The 17,150-nt window shown below is 35.8% G+C and overlaps 1 protein-coding gene and 1 non-coding gene across 2 annotated transcripts; one reads left to right on the top strand and one right to left on the bottom strand.

The window, feature by feature from the left end:
• Nucleotides 1-1,043: 1,043 nt before the first annotated feature.
• On the top strand, nt 1,044-1,115 carry TRNAQ-UUG. Its single transcript has one exon. It is a non-coding gene; the product is annotated as a tRNA-Gln (tRNA).
• Nucleotides 1,116-3,339: 2,224 nt separating this feature from the next.
• On the bottom strand, nt 3,340-7,976 carry LOC113357151 (extra-large guanine nucleotide-binding protein 1-like). The gene is made up of 8 exons (XM_026600447.1): nt 6,225-7,976; nt 5,992-6,129; nt 5,789-5,893; nt 5,521-5,703; nt 5,111-5,291; nt 4,651-4,892; nt 4,289-4,452; nt 3,340-4,155 (listed from the first exon to the last, which is right to left on the bottom strand). The coding sequence occupies exons 1-8, from the start codon at nt 7,599-7,601 to the stop codon at nt 3,567-3,569; spliced, it is 2,979 nt and encodes a 992-aa protein (XP_026456232.1). The 5' UTR covers nt 7,602-7,976; the 3' UTR covers nt 3,340-3,566.
• Nucleotides 7,977-17,150: the final 9,174 nt, after the last annotated feature.

Below are 17,150 nucleotides of genomic sequence, written 5' to 3'. Positions count from 1 at the left end.
ATTTGGGTGCCCCTTATCCAAAAGTGAGAGTCCGAATAACACGTTACTTCCTGTGCTTTAGACGACTTTTCGAGCCGATTTTTCCAAGAATGTTTATTTCCAAAAATACCTAAAAACACATAAAATACCATAATAAGTACAAAAATTGAGTGCCAACAATACATGAAATTAAGGACAACGTAGACACAAAAATGTGTCTATCAGCAATTACGTGGGACCAAAGGGAATATATCCTTATAGGATTTTTTAATCGTATCTAGACAGAATTTGGAAAGTTTGCAACGACCCAGAAGACCCGCATGAAGAAGAAAGTAACTTGGAAGAAAAGAAGAAAAAAATAAAATACGGGAAGACCTTTTTGGGAGATTTTAAGGTTGTTGTGTATATAAATATAAGTTGTTTGAGTCTCAGGCGAGATATCGAGAGTTTTGGGGTGGAGCAGAGGATGAAATCATGCCGCAGGAAGAGTTGCAGCTGCAGCGGGTGAAAAAGAAAAAGTTGAAGAATATTGATCCGCTGAAGTCAAGTGTTAATCCAAAAACTGGCATATGAACTGTTGTTTCCAGACGTGCTTGCAACAGGTCCTTAGCAAATGATATCTGGCTCTTGCAGTTGTTCCTTCGCAACTTCGATTCTGTAACGCCAATACAGCGTTGCAAATTCACTGTTCTTATTATTTTTTAAAAATGTTTTCAACATGAGGAGCTAAACCCTAATACTGAAATGACGGAGGAATCCATATTTCATGTTTTTGGTAATTATTTTTAATTTTTGTTTGACTTTTTGCATTGATTATTAATTGGTTTATGGATTTTATTGATAGATTGTGATTTCATTGATGGGTTATGCTTAGTTTAAGACTTTTAATGTTCCATACTTTCAATTTACGTGCATATTGTACCCGTCATCATCACGCTTTGGACATTGGACTAGCATCTGATGGGGGCGACAGGAACGCATCACTATTTCTCAAGCAATGGGGATTTGAGAATTGTTGGTTCGCATTCCTTGTTAATAAAATGGTTATTTGTAAAGACACTGTTGGTTCTATGGTGTAGTGGTTAGCACTCAGGACTTTGAATCCTGCGACCTGGGTTCGACTCCCGGTAGGACCTCTCAAATCTTTTTTTCTCTACAAATGAAGAGTTTCAGGTTAAGTTAGATGGCACTCAAGTCTCTGTTGTTGGCAACTCCGTATTTAAACTACGGTAGTTCATTTTCAGCATCACCTTACTTTTTCGTTATTGGGAGAACCCAAGTACTCTCTTTCGGATCCATGAAACAACTCTCAGAAATCTTTTTCCCTTTTGGAAGATAGAGCAGCGAAACAATCACTCTAGATAGTGAGCGATCACTCAGCAATGAAACCGCCGGACGGGGATGAGTACGTGGTCGGGTGGTTTCTTGGTCTTCTGCCGGTACTTGTGGATTCAGGGGCAAGTCTACACAATTCAGTTCATCTTCAGTGCAGTTTAGTTCTTTTTTGGCATCACCTTTAGCATATGCAGTTTACTACAACATCGAATTGAGTATTCTTTTCTCAAACTCAGAACTGCCACACAACCAACAACACAAGCAGTGCCGTGTACTCCCTACGTTTCTAAAAAATAGGCAAGTTTGGTTTTCACAAAAATTAAGAAAACCAATCATTGTAGCCACTTTTTCATGTTTTTTCCTAAACTATCCTTTGGTCTCCACTCATTTGTTATTAGAGAAAGAGGAGAGAGAAGTGGTCCCCTTTTTGTATTAGGAGAGAAAAAGGAGAGAGAGAAGTGATACCTTTATGGGTATAGTAGTAAAATCATAACATTTGATTTTCCACATATGGAAACAAGCCTATTTTTTTGACATACCCAAATAAAAAAACCTTCCTATATTTTAGAAACGGAGGGAGTATATATTTATATAATTCGCACAACTCCGTAATGACGTGGAATTAAATTAAGGGATCGTCTTATTACTGACTCTTATATTATATGGTCATAAAAATTGGCATTTCCAACCGGCAGCAAAAGCAGTTGTTTCCGTCTATCAAAATGACTAGAACACCACAGCCACCGTAGAGAGGGCCGACCGGAAAAAATGAAACGCCTTTGATTGCATAACGCATTATACATTTATTTTTGTTGAAATTTTATTTTGTTGTTTAACTAAATTAGTGGACGCATCTCCCAATTAGTGTATGTATCCCCCAATTAATTGTTCTAAAAATAGGCCAAATTGAAGAAAAAAAATGAAAGTATCACTTTTCCTAAAACGGAACGAAAGTATCACTTGCAAAAGTATCACTTTTTCTGAAACGGATAGAGTATCATTTTTTTTGAAATGGGGCGAAAGTATCACTTTTCCTGAAACCAAGCGAAAGTATCACTTTTCCAGAAACGGGGCTAAAGTATCACTTTTTCTGACAAGGGGTGAAAGTATCACTTTTCCTGACACGGGGTGAAAGTATCACTTTTCCGGAAACGGGATGAAACACGGAGTGAAAGTATCACTTTTCCTGACACGGAAGGCGAAAGTATCATTTTTCCTAACACATAGCGGAAGTATCATTTTTCCTGACATGGCGCGAAATATCATTTTTCCTGACACGGGATAAAAGTATCATTTTTCCAGAAACAGGGTGAAAGTATCACTTTTCTTGAAACGGGACGAAAGTCTCACTTTTCCTGACACAGAGTGAAAAAATCACTTTTCCTGATTGCATAATGGCTACGCCCCTAAAAGAATAAATATTCAAGGAGTTATAGTAATTGGATTAAAGGGCGCGACAATTTTGTCCAGTGAAAAATGACGGAAATTTCCAATCTTTTTACCAAATTGCAAATTTACGTTAGGTTTCATTATACACAAAAATGACCATAAAAGGAACTCCCTCCATATTCGGACCCTTCGATCGGCCGGCCAATAGCGACTATGCAAAAAGGAAAGGAAACTGTTTACGACAGGGAATAAATGTTATCGTTCACGTTAAATGCTCGTGAAGTACTTTTGCACTTAGATGTGGTCTCATCTTTAACTGGGGATTTAGACGGCTTTTGTTCGATGACCCAAATTTACCCAAACTAGTTCTCCAGTTAATGGAGATTAGACAAGAGTATCCAAGCATGGAGCGTGCATGGAAGCAAAAAATGTGCATGGACCCTAGCACGGTTGTAAACAAGGTCAAGCTCTATGCGGCTATGCCCATTGGCACAATGTTAAGTTGAGAGAAGCACCAAAAGTGCTCCAATCCGTCCAGACAGCTTTGAATTGGGTGAGTTGAGAATCCAAATCGGAGTACAGTTTGAATGGTAAAATCGGAGTACAGTTTGAATGGTTAAGTCAAACCCACTCCCCTTTCAAATGTGGATACTAAATTAGTAAGTCCATAAAACAGTGCATGGTACAACAGAAAGGACAATCGGTAAGCACCCAAGGATCACACAACTCCTTGGCAATTAAATGCTCTCAAGAGCACATTCAGTTCTTTCGTGTGCACTTTACAAAAACTTGTATATATACAACAAACATTTTTCTAACAATGTAACAGGATATCTATACAAGACTGTTTATTACATTCCATATCAAGCTGAATTGCTAGCCTCGGTGCTATAAATTGAGTACTCGCTAGCACTGAAGTTAGCTCTTTCTTCATCCCATTTCAGAATCTCCCTCGAATATCTTAGAGCATCATCCACACTACTAGACTCCAGTCCATTAGCCATGGAAACATACAGCTTACGTCCGGTGAGAGATGCGAAGTGTTTTTTGAACTTGACCGCAATATAGTGGAAAGCCAGCTGAGCCAGAGCTGGAGCCCCAGTACTAATGCTGCTGCCACTATTGGACCGATTGCGGCTAGCCACTGGGTTGAAGTCATGGAACCAGTCACATATGGTTAGCGGGACCCGTTCAATCTTTTCTTCGAGAAGATCAAATTTGTTGAGTATCAAAAGAAAATCCCTCTCTTCAAACACTGGATGAGTAATGACACTCTCGAAGAGTCTCCTGCTCGCATCCATCCTGTTTATGAGCACCCCATTCCCATCATCACAAAACTGGTCGTAATCGCTCAATGAAACACAAAAGATAGTCATTCCAACATCTTCAAACATCTCTAGCCACTTGCAATTTTCCCCGAGACCTCTAGTATGTACTCTAATAAGCTGATACCTGCAGGAATCAAGCAATTAAATGGCAAGGATTTAATAAACACAAAGATTAGTGTGCAACTTGTCACTGTCCTTGTACAGTTTAGCATCTGCAGCACAAAGAGAGTTGATTACTAGGAACATGGAATACCAACCTAAGATACTGCTCATGCTGAGCGGAAGCATCCATGTTGTCATCATGAGTCGACAGGGGGAATGAAAAATCCATGCACGCAAGGCCATTGGACGAAGTTATACCCTCGGCATAAAGGATGTCCGTATTGGTTGGCTCATAGTCTGCCATTGATATATCAACAACCTGAAAATGAATAAAACTGGTTTACGCACTGCGCAAATGTGCTATTTGAAATGATATGACTTGAAGAAAAGATATTTAAATATCGTTACAGAGATAGCTGAAGAATAAACTATGCGAACAACCAATAATACCATAACCTATAAGTCCGATTATCATGCAACTGAAAACAGTAAATCTCGTAGCAAATCATGTCATTACCCGTTCCAGAAAATAACTAGCAACCCCAGATAGCTTTTGAAGTTCACTTCTCCTGTTAAATGTTTCTTGAATGGCAGCATCTTTCCATAATTCTTCAACTAATGGAGCATACTCACGAGTAGCGGCAGGGAAAATAGCTTCCAAGTTACCTGAAACCATTACTTTAAGAAGCCAATCGGAAAATGATTTCAACCTCGTGCCAATGGAATAGATAGTTTTACTATCTCCTTCCTCACAGATCCCTGCAAGGAATGGAACACTATTAAAATCGGAATTTAAGTTGATACTCCGGGCAGTAAACGCATAAGTGTGGATCTACAAGGGATGTAAGATTTAACAGTTGTTTGGTGAATAAAAGATGGTAATAGTAAATTTGCATCAAGTAGTTACCTCTAGACCGCAGTGCATGTACAATATTTTGAAGTAAATATATCATTACAGTTAACTATACAAAACATACCTGAAGCATCAGGTTGGTCAAGCAACCGCTTACTTCGTATTTCCTTCAGTATTTCTTCTTCAAAACGTTCACGGCCTTCAAGTAGTATACCCAGATATTTGTACACGTTGCTCTGAATTGTCAACTTAATATTTTCACGCTCCTCTTCCGAAAATGGATCAGGCTTATATAAGATTTTGGCCTGAAACATAAAAGAAACTTTGATCAAACTGACGTCACAAACCAGTTAGAAGTTAGAACAGTTGTATGTCACTTGAATATCAGAACTCCGGGCATCTAACTTCCAAAAACAAAACAAGCAAACAAAAACAAGATACTTTTTTTATTTTGAAGCAAAACCTAGATACTTGTTTGGTGCTACTGCAGGTGGGAAAATGAAAAGAGTATTCCAACATAGGTAATACTAATACCTGCTTAAATATTGTGCTAGTACCAGATCCATTGTATCCCACTAAAAGTAGCCTCTGAAGCATTCCTTTCCGATAATCTGGAAGAGCTCCGTTGACCTGATTAATTACCTCTTCGCCAGAAATATTTGCAGCCTTATTAGGGATTGGCAGTGATAAAACAGCACAGACCAGCTTCATTCCAGCCTGTAAGAACCAAACCAGAAATAAGTGACCACGGTGTCAGAGACAAATCGAGAAGCATGAAAGGATATCAATGTGAAAAACCAACCTTGCTCCATAGATTTCCTTTAATATTCTTCTGCCCTTCCTCCTGGTATGACCCTTCCTCATCAACCCAGAAGTGAGGGTTTCCAGCACATTGGACTCCTGCCAACTGCAATTATTAACCAAACAATGCTCAGTTCTGATTCTATAACCATTGTTTTATCAAAGTGCAGATAACAAAAACCGTTTCAAAATTACAATACAAACCTGAAACATGCGTAGCTCCACCTTAGTGATCTCACGATTATTCATAAATACTAGCGTGTTTCCATTGCTAGCATCTGCCATGATTGGTCCCCCAACATTCAGATGGGGGCTAATGATCTTGCAAGGCTTCTGACCTTCCTGTAAATTAAGCAAGAGCATCAAGTCTATCATTAAAAAGAAATATCAAAAGAAATACCAGAAATGAAAAAGAGCCTTATGGATTGAAGATTAACCTTTCCCCAAAGCCCAGAGACCTTATCGTACCAATAACGCCCAGGTTTTAACTTTGTTGGTGGATTTGGGCAATTCTGCAAACAAACTAACTCATCTTGAGAAAGCTGTTGTCGGTTCACATAGACATACTCGGCTTGTAGCTGATTGGCCTCACATAACTTCTCTGCCTCCATTATTTGTCGAATTTCCAACTCACTGAGCAACCTTTTGAGAATGCGTGAACATTTTCCTAATCCCTTGCGTTTTAATTCATCTACAGGATAGCCGATGCAAGTAACACATTTCCTTCCCTCGGGCATCGAGCCCATTGCCCTAAGAACACAATTACTGCAATACTTGGCATTACAGACGATGCAAACCTCCTTTTCTGTGAAACGATTTCCTTTCTGGCACCGATAACACAACCCTTTCTTTACTTTGGTTTCAGGTACTTTCTTTTCTAGGACAACTTCAGGTTCAGCACCACTGTAATGTTCGTGAACTATGTCACCAGATTTGACATCACGGAATTTGACAATTGCTGCTTTCTTACCACGAGTCAGAGGCGAATTACAAGAATCCTCAGCCTTGAACGAAGATTCCGCCGAAGACAGAAATTGTGAGCTCAACTCGGATGATACCCAATCCTGAGGATCCGTATCATTTAAAAAATCAACATTCTCTTCACAATCTTCTAAAGACGCCAAAATTTCTGAACTCCTAATCTCACCAGATTGACCCTTATCACTAGAAATTCCTAATGTACCCCAGCTGCTTCCTATGTGTGAAAAATCACCAGAGCACTCATGGCCATCGGACAACCCTAAGACAGCTGAACACTCATGAACTTTGCAATCAGAAGTTCCTAACCTGTCTGAGCTGCTTCCTGTATGTGACAACTCACCCAAGCACTCCTGACCGTCTCGATAACCTAAACCCCCGGAGCTATCAACCATATCCGACAACTCACAAGACTGATCAAGCCCATTTGAAAATCTTGAAGTACCCAAACTACTAAACTCACTAGATACTCCACACTCATTCCCATCTCTTACTCTCTTCTCAAATGCAATTACAGATGTTGGAGAAACAACAACGCATTCAGAAACCAACACTGTCTCTTTCAGCTGATCTTTACTAACAGAATCAGGTATCAGTATTGGCTGAACAACCGGTAACAACATCTTATCAGACAAAGATGTCGGCGCAACAACAGAAGCAGTAGGTATTTGTTTAATATCAATCGGAACGGCTCGAGGAAGATCGTAAGTAACAGGTGGTCCTTGATACTCCATAGCAAATGAATAATCAATCTCATCTTCATTATCAGCTATAGGTGCCCCTAACGGAACCATTCTACTTATCAAACCTTTCATTTTCTCGTCTAATTTAATCATGCCCTAATTTTTACTCCCCCCAAATCAAAAAAACATTGAACAAGATAACTCTCTATCAAAATTTGAACCTCTTATCCACTAAACTCAGTTTATGTTGCTTGTTTATTAAGATGACCCTAACCCTAATTCCATAATAATTCCGAAATTAACTCTTAGATCTCTCCATCAGTGAGCAGTGAACAAGATCCACCACTCATGAAAGACGAAAATTGTTGAAAAATTATTAAAAAATCTAAAAAATAAATAAATAATGAATTGATTTGGTTTTGAGACTCACCGGTGCTTCTTGACGCGAGATATGAAATGAAACGACGAGAAATGAAATTTGGGAAAAGGTATACTCACTCTTTTTCTTTCTTGTCCGCGTTCGTGGAAAAGAAAAAGAAAGGAAGAAAACCACAAAAAAGGGTTTAGAGCAGGAATCTACTTTTCCCCAGTTTTCTCGTTATTAAATTATTCTTATTGGATGACTTGGCTGACACGATGGACACGGTTTTGTCGTTTCTTGTTGAGTCCGACATGTCTGAATGGTGAATGGGATTTTGTGGATATTTTCTAGTGAAACCACATCAGTCAATTCGGAGTTACCAGTTGTAAAGCATCTAAATTTGATCTGGATTTGAATGAAAAATCTGGCCTAGCTCACACCATACTACAAAGGGCCGTTCGTATGGCAATGGTGATTGATTTGTTTGCTCGTCTTGGTGGATTGGCAAACCAGGATTTCTACTATGGTAAAACGTATTTAGCGGCTGAACAACAAACGCGCAGTTGACGATGATCTGCGGGCGGTTCATAATGAGTCGCCAGCTGCTTTTCCGGTGGCGCCCACGCCTGCTTTGGAGGATGTATATATATCTAGAGTACAGAACAAAGTTTGGCTAAATTAGGCTAGATAAAGAGCGGCCGGGATTTATCTAGGAGGGATAAATCTAAGGTCGTGGTTTTTTCAACTAACCATTATAAATACTTTATCAATTAGTGTCTTAATAATTGCTCATGATGAATGATTAATTATTTTTTCATGACAAAATTTCACGTAGTGAATCTAATAAATACATATTTTTATTAATAAATAAATTTAATAAAAACTATATATATATTGATCGGTAAAGAATTTGGTGCTGGCGAGTTTCGAACTCAGGTAACTGGTATCATCACCCAATGACTTTAATTACCACTGTACTACAGTGGTCCCGGTTAAAAATTATATTAATAATTTTTAACTGGTGGTAGTGAAAGAAGCAGTGGGTGGTGGAAACAATGGCGGGTATTTGTGAGTGGTGGAGGTGGTAACATTACTGGTGGTGGAAAAAATAGTGGGCGTGGCTGGTTTTTACGTACGGTGGTGGATGTTAGTGAATAGTAGTGGACAATAATAGTTTTGTGTCTTTACAAAATGGACAACATTTTATTGTGATAGATGTAGTTGGTTGTTTTTAGCACAACTGGTAAGGACAAAAGACAAATATTTTGAGGAGGATACTAAATCATATAATACAATATGATCATGACCGTCGGATCACCTAAATGGGATCCCAGCTATTTATAGTACCCGATCGAATAAATCACGGTTTTTAGTATTAAAATAAAATTGATTACATTTTCAGAATACAAAACAAAGTTTGGACAAGTTAGGCTAGATAAAGAACGAACAAATTTATACAAAACAAAGCTTGGGTAGTGGCCGGGATTTGTCTAGGAGGGATAAATCTACGGTCGTGGTTTTTTCAACTAACCATTATAAATACTTTATTAATTAGTGTCCTATTAATTGCTCATGATGCATGATTAATTATTTTTTCATGATAAATCTTCATTTAGTGAATCTAATAAATACATACTTTTATTAATAAATAAGTTTATTAAAAACTATATATATATATATATATATATATTCATCGGTAAAGAATTTGGTGCTGGCGAGTTTCGAACTCAGGTAACTGGTATCATCACCCAATGACTTTACCACTGTACTACACTGACCCCGGTTAAAAATTATATTAATAATTTTTAACTGGTGGTAGTGAAAGAAGCAGCGGGTGGTAGAAACAATGGCGTGTATTTGTGAGTGGTGGAGGTGATAACATTACTGGTGGTGGAAAAATAGTGGGCGTGGCTGGTTTTTACGTATGGTGGTGGATGTTAGTGAATAGTAGTGGACAATAGTATTTTTGTGTCTTTATAAAATGGACAACATTTTATTGTGATAGATGTAGTTGGTTGTTTTTAGCACAACTGGTAAGGACAAAATACAAATATTTTGAGGAGGATACTAAATCATATAATACAATATGATAATGACCGCCGGATCACCCAAATGGGATCCCATCTATTTATAGTACCCGATCGAATAAATCACGATTTTTAGTATTAAAATAAAATTGATTACATTTTCAGAATACAAAACAAAGTTTGGAAAAGTTATACTAGATAAAGAACGATCAAATTTATATTTGCATAACATAAATCTACGGCTATAAATGATCATGTTTAATTAAAATTTAATAATAAATATTCAATTGATATTTCATAATAAATGTTTCTTTAATTAATCAAGTGAATATATTTTTGTTGATACATAATAAGTTTATTTGATATTAACTATATCAGCAAACATTAATGGTGGTTGTGATGGTGGGCAGTGGTGGTGATAATGGTGGTGGGTATTGGTGAGACTGATGGAGTGGTGACGATAATGTGGTAGTGGAAGAAGTAGTGGTAGTAGGGTGAGAAAAGGGGTCCTAAGATAGGTAAATTAAGCACTAATAGCGGTTTTGATGGTGGGTGGTGGTGGTGGTGGATCGGCGGTGGGAATAATGGTGGTGGGTATTGGTGAAACTGGTGGAGTGGTGACGATAATGTGGTGGTGGGAGAAGTAGTGGTAGTAGGGTGAGAAAAGGTGTCCTAAGATAGGTAAATTATTTAGTCACCTTTGGTTAATTTTTCTTTGTTTTGTTTTAATTTGATTTTGATTTTCAAATTTTTTTTATTATTATTTTTTAAAATTAAAACAATTTTTAAAAGGACAGATTTTTCCAAAAAAAAAAGATGTTGTGATTTTAAGATTTGCCGGGTAGGGGGCAGGAAGAAAAATGAAACCTATAAAAAAATTGACCAAACACAAGGCTACACGCGAATTAATTGTAACCGGTTCAGTTTCTCACATCTCTCTTTATTCCCCCTTTTTTTTGTCATGGTTTGCGTTTCTATCATTATTTCTCCCTACTTCATGGGATTATGCAAGGCTACGCGTGAAATAATTGTAATCAATTCAGTTTCTCACATCTCCGTTTATTCCCCTTTTTTGTCATGATTTCTGTTTTTTTGTCTTTTCTCCCCAACTTCGTGTAATTATTCATGCTTGAGAAATAGTTCATGATAATAGGTAAAGAGACAAGAAAATAAATGGATCAAGAATTAATTATAAATATCATTATAAATTTTAGGAAAATGAATAAACACAAATCCATGTAAATTGGGAACCCAACAATTTATATCAAAGAGAAAAATTAAATTCTAATGCTAATAGATTTTGCATGATTAATTAATCTAATTGATTTTAAAGTAATTTTAGGTGTTTTTAGTTTTGTTAATGACCTTTGATGATATTTTTTTGAAGTAGTGAATGAAGTAATGTTCTACTGCCCATAGGATTTGCTCTAACGATTAACTATGTTTGTCCCAATGGGCTGTATGACTTACATACACAAAAGATTCGAGGATAAGGACATGTTTATTAACCAACTCCTCAAAACATTTAGACTTGTATCGATCGGTTCGATTCTTCTCAGACATTTACGGCATATATAAATCGATGGATACATTTCGAACACATATTCTTGCTCGTGCCGTTACGGCACGGGTTCAGATCTAGTTAATATATAAAACATTATAAAATTAATGTAGTAGTACGTTGTTGGAGCTTAGCATGTTAGGCCTCCAGCTAGTTTTTTTTTTATAAGAAGACTTTTATTTAATTATAGACGGAAGTTTACATCACATATGATGGGATCTATTTGAGATTAGCCCTTTCTAAGAAAATTAATTTCTCACAGTTAGACATAATCTCCGTAGAGAAGTATATGATTCTCCTAGCTCTAACTTCCTTAGCAAGTTTATCTTCAAAATCAACAAACTTTCTAGTTTTAAACAGAAAAGAAACTGAATCACAATAATTAAAAGAAATTTTGCATTTGTTGATGCTAGTGTGAGATCTCCAAGGCTGATCTTCAAAATTTATTTCTCCATTAATAGTCTTCACCAAGATTTGACAGTCGTTGATTAAGCAAAAGTTGTTGAGATCCAAATCCTTTATCCATCTAAGAGCTTCTATCCCTGCTTTAGCTTCAGCTTCTACGGGGCAGGATGCCCAACTGCTGCATGCTCTACAATTCCTTATGTTTCCTGCTTTATCCAGAATAGAGATCACATATCCCATAGTGAAATCAGATTCCAGGAAAGATGCATCAAAATGGACAAACCAATCAAATTCCCTGTTATCATTAGCATTACAAGCATTGCAAACTTCCTTGTCAGAGAAAGAGAAGTTCCGAACGAGCGCAGTCCTAGTGATAGAGTGATTCTGGTGTGTGGAGTTAATAATGACAATTAACTTTTGTGGCTCTGGCAAAATCTTATCAAAGTCAACACGATTTCTGAATTTCCAGATAGACCAAATAATGAAAGAAATTTTGTCATGACTGTCCTTAAAAATTTTGTTGTTCATCCAAAAAATGAACCAATGCAAAGCATCATTTTGACACTTATTTTGAAAGTACAAATAGTCGCACATCGCTATAATCCGCTTAATTAACTTAAAATATAATATGGAATGTCCGCGCCGCTCATTGCCAATTGGTTCTGAGTTGATGCCCGCAGACTTTAACACTTATAATTATAAATGTTTTTAAGACCAAAGGAATCCCAATTTTTTTTGGTAAAGGGACAGTTGACAAACAAATGCATTTCATCCTCCAGGACATTACTGTTGCAGAGGAGACAAAAATGATTTTTATCTTTAACATATCTAGACATTTTACGGCCTAAAAATAGACCACCAGAAACAATTTTCCAACAAAACATATTAACTTTAGGCATGATGTTTAAACCCCATATTTGTTTCCAAAATAAAGCTTCATCCTTATCAATTTTGATCTTAATATGAAAATTATAAGAAGATTTCGTAGTAAGTTCTCCTGATCTAGTCGAAAGCCATCTTATCCTATCAGGTTTATCTAGATTGATAGTTATAGAGTTAATAGCATTATGTTCTGAGATACTTATATAATTAGAGATAATGTTCATGTCCCAATTTCCATTGGAGGAAATCAACTTATTAACCGTTTTAGGAATATTATCATCAATCTTAACAGGGGTCAGAGGCACAAACTGGTTAGGGAGCCATAAATCAGACCAGATATTTATATCTGCTCCATTATTCACCTGCCAAACACTGTTGGATTATATTACTTCCATACCTTTCCTAATACTAGACCAAATTCAGGAAATTCTATATTTTCTTGTTTCTCTTAGCGGGTTATGATTTCAGAAATATTTATGTTTAAGAATTTTAGCCCAAAGTTGTTCCTGAATATGAATCAATCTTTAGGCCAACCTGGTGATTAAAGCAAGGTTATGTTTGTGAGGTATTCTAATTCCCAGACCTCCCTGTTTAACGTCTTTGGTAATGCTGGGCCAAGTTTTGGGATAATAACATTTCTTTTTGTTTTTCTTTTGCCACCAGAAATCCCTTTGTATTTGATCTAAGTTATCTAAAGTTTGCTTAGGAAAAGCTAAACATTGCATTTGGTGGTTAGGGTAAGTACTAAGCACAGATTTAATCAAAACAGTACGGCCAGCGTGATTAAACATCTTTCCAATCCAACCCTGAAGGGAGGCATAGTATTTATTAAGTAAAGGTTCAAAGTTATTAACTTTATTCCTGTCAAAAAAGAGAGGTGTTCCAAGATACTTATCATTCTTAGAAATTTTCCGAACCTTAGAGAATTTTAGAAATGATTTTACAATGCTTGTTGTGAACTTTAGGAGTAAAGTAAATCCCATATTTTTGAAAGTTAATGACGTACCCAGTCATTTCCCCAAAAAATTTGAGAATGTTTACGATATTTTTTGCTTCAGACATACTAGCTTTAGAGAATAGAAAATAGTCGTCAGCGAAAAACAGATGGGAAACAAAGGGAGCTATTTTAGTAACTTTAATTCCTGAAATTTGTTTTTCATTTTCAGCTTTTAAAAGAAGTTTAGAAAGAACTTCCATGCAAATTATAAATAAGTAAGCAGAAAGCGGGTCGCCCTGACAGAGATCCCTAGACACGTAAAAACTTTCACCAGGCACACCATTTAAAAAAACAGAAAAAGAATTAGTGGTTATACATTGCATAATTAAGTGACACCAATCTTTGCTAAAACCAAAAGAAAGAAGGGTCTGGTTAAGAAAATCTCATTCAATTCTGTCAAAAGCTTTTGACAGATCGATTTTTAAAGCCGTATTTCCATTTTTATTTTTAGAAATCTTCATGGAATGCAAGATTTCATGAGCCACGATGATATTGTCAGTAATTTGACGACCAGGAATAAAAGCAGATTGATTTTGAGAAATGATTTTAGGAAGCAAAGGTTTTAATCTGTCTGTTAGGATTTTCAAGATAATTTTATACGTAGTATTACTAAGACTAATAGGGCGAAAATCACTAGGCGTAAAAAGGTTTTCAACTTTAGGAATCAAAGTAATCTATGTATAATTCATTTATTTGAGAATGTATTTCTTTTTGAAAAAATCCTGAACAAGGTTGATAATATCATTTTTAACAATATCCCAGTGAGCTTTAAAGAAACTGGGAGGGTAACCATCCGGTCCAGGAGATCCCAATTGGTTCATATTAAAAAGAGTGTTTTTTATTTCTATTTCGTCAGGAATTTTAGTGAGCAAATTATATCATCTTCAGTAATACAAGGATGAATGAGTTTTTTGAGAGTATCAAGATGTTGCGCATTATTAGAAGTGCTTATGTTTTTGAAGTGTTTTATTAGAATGCTATGAATCTGAGATATATTATCAATCCAAAGACCAGAGTCATCTCTAAGAATATGAATATGATTTATTCTTCTTTTGTTATTAGCATCTTGGTGAAAGAAAACAGTGTTCCTATCAAAATCCTTAATAAATTTATCTTTCGAAAGATGATTCCAATAATCAGACTCTCTATTATACCAAGTATCAAGTTTATTATGAGTATTTTTTAATTCCTAAAATTGGTAAATGATTTATAGTGTGAAGATATTCCATTTTCTTATTAAGGTTATCAATGTTTTGGAAAATGTTACTAAAGACTGTTTTGTTCCATTTAGTAAGAATGTAAGATAGATTTTTAAGTTTTCCTTGAAGTTTATAGGCATTAGAACCATTAAGATTACAATTCCAATTTTTAGCTATAAGATTACTAAAGTTTTCATGACTTAACCAAGTTCTGATAATTTTAAAAGGTCTGTGAGAGTGTTGATTCAAAGGTTTACAAGTTAACAGAATAGGGGTGTGGTCAGAACCAACTCTATGGAGATGACTAAAAATAGCATTAAGATAAAGATTAAACCAACAAGGAGAAGTTAAAACTCTATCAATACGTTCTTTAATGTTTTCCTGACCTTCTTTATTATTAGACCAAGTAAAAGGGATGCCTTGATATCTAAGGTCCATTAACCCTAAAGACTGGATGTTATCATGAATAAACTTATTTATATTAGAGCTAATGTTCCCCCTTGTTTATCATTAACATGAAGAATAAAACTTAAATCACCTATTATGATCCAAGGAAAACTAGAATTCATACGACAAAAGAAAATTATTTTTTCCCACTGAAACTTTTTTCCTTGAACATTTAGAGACCCATGCATGCAAACAACATTCCAAATATTATTAAAACAGTCATGAATTTCAAAAAAAAAAATATCAAAAAACTCAGCAATGCATTTCACTTTGATATTATTATGCCAGTCAATGAGGAAGCCACCAGAAATACCTATCCTAAGAACGACGAACCAATCATGAAATTTTAAATTTCTAGCAATAATACTCATATTATCTTTAAGGGCCTTAGTTTCTGCCCGAAAGATGAAGTCAGGGTTATGCTTCTTGAGAAGGTATTTAAGGTGGTTTTTTGTGAGGGGGTTCCCAATCCCCTGCACATTCCATGACAAGAGTTTCATTGTAAAAGACTTAAATAGACGCAACAAAAAGAAATTAAAAGTGGAAAAACAGTAAACTTGCAATACAAACAAAGATAATAGAAATTAGACAGGCGATTAACTATAAATTACAAAATCGAAAAAGACTGAAAACAAGAGCTGACTGGCAAATTTAGAAAAAAAAAAAATTTAAAGGAAAGGATTGGAAGATAAAAGGATCATAAGAATAGGAAACTGGCCTGATTAGTAGGTTCACAAAAGCTCCAGCAAGAACATCAAGAACATTGGCTATAAAGGCGTTGGAAATTAAGAATAGACTAATCTCCGAGCTTGAAGAAAACCAGGCTTCACACTATACAAATAATAATTACTTCAACTACAAAATCCTCTAATTAAACAACCAACAATGATGTCCTTACGTAATTTTTTATCTTGTTAAATGATGAAACTTCTTCAAAATTCTAATTCCAAAGATCCAAAAATTAACTGAGATTATCTTATGTTGCCCGCCCACTGAGACTTCAAGAATAGAAAGGGATTATGTCTTCTTATTGGAGAATAATATGACTACTTGCGTCAGAGATTAAAACAAGTATAATCTGGATTTAACTATTGAGAATCATACTTAATCTTCAAATTAGAATAACACCACCGACTCTAGATTCTTCTTGAACTGAATATGACAATTGCTTCAAGGATTTAAAATTCGAAACTTGTATTCTAACCTCTGAATTTAAGATATGTCTTTGGATTTGATAAGAGACACCAAATTCAGATTTTGAAGTTTTCCCTTCGATCTAAAAAGAACACCAACCAGAAACCACTGATAGACACCGTAGCCTCCGTTCTTGTGTTTTGCCAAAACCCTAGCTCCCACCAATCAGGCTTGGAAAGAAGGTAAGGGATAAATCCTGTAAAAAGGAGAAATAAAAGATTCAAAGAAGAAGAAGTATTAATCAAACATTCAAAAATGTTAAATAAAATTGCAAAGAGAAATCAAAATTTATAAAAAGGAGAGAAAAATCTAAAAATAGGAGAGACAATAGGATGAAAAAACCGAGATTAAAGCTATAAGGATATAAAACAAGAGTTTAGAAGGTGATTTAGGTCTGAATCATGGACATGCAAAGGATTTGGACGACAAAAATGGTGGAAATCGGTGGAAGGTGAGTCAAAACGGCGGTCGCCGATTCGCAGCTAAGGTAAGATTCATCTTCCAACTAGTTAATGTAATACTCCTTATCTAATAATAAAATTAAAATAATAATAATGTATATAATACTATGTGTTAGAGCACTGCTTGGTCGAACTCCCAAGCGTTGCTATATCAAGCTTGTTGTCAAG

The sequence above is a fragment of the Papaver somniferum genome, chromosome 3 (assembly GCF_003573695.1).
Source record: "Papaver somniferum cultivar HN1 chromosome 3, ASM357369v1, whole genome shotgun sequence".
NCBI lineage: Eukaryota > Viridiplantae > Streptophyta > Magnoliopsida > Ranunculales > Papaveraceae > Papaver > Papaver somniferum.
This window is presented reverse-complemented; position numbering and strand designations above follow the sequence as displayed.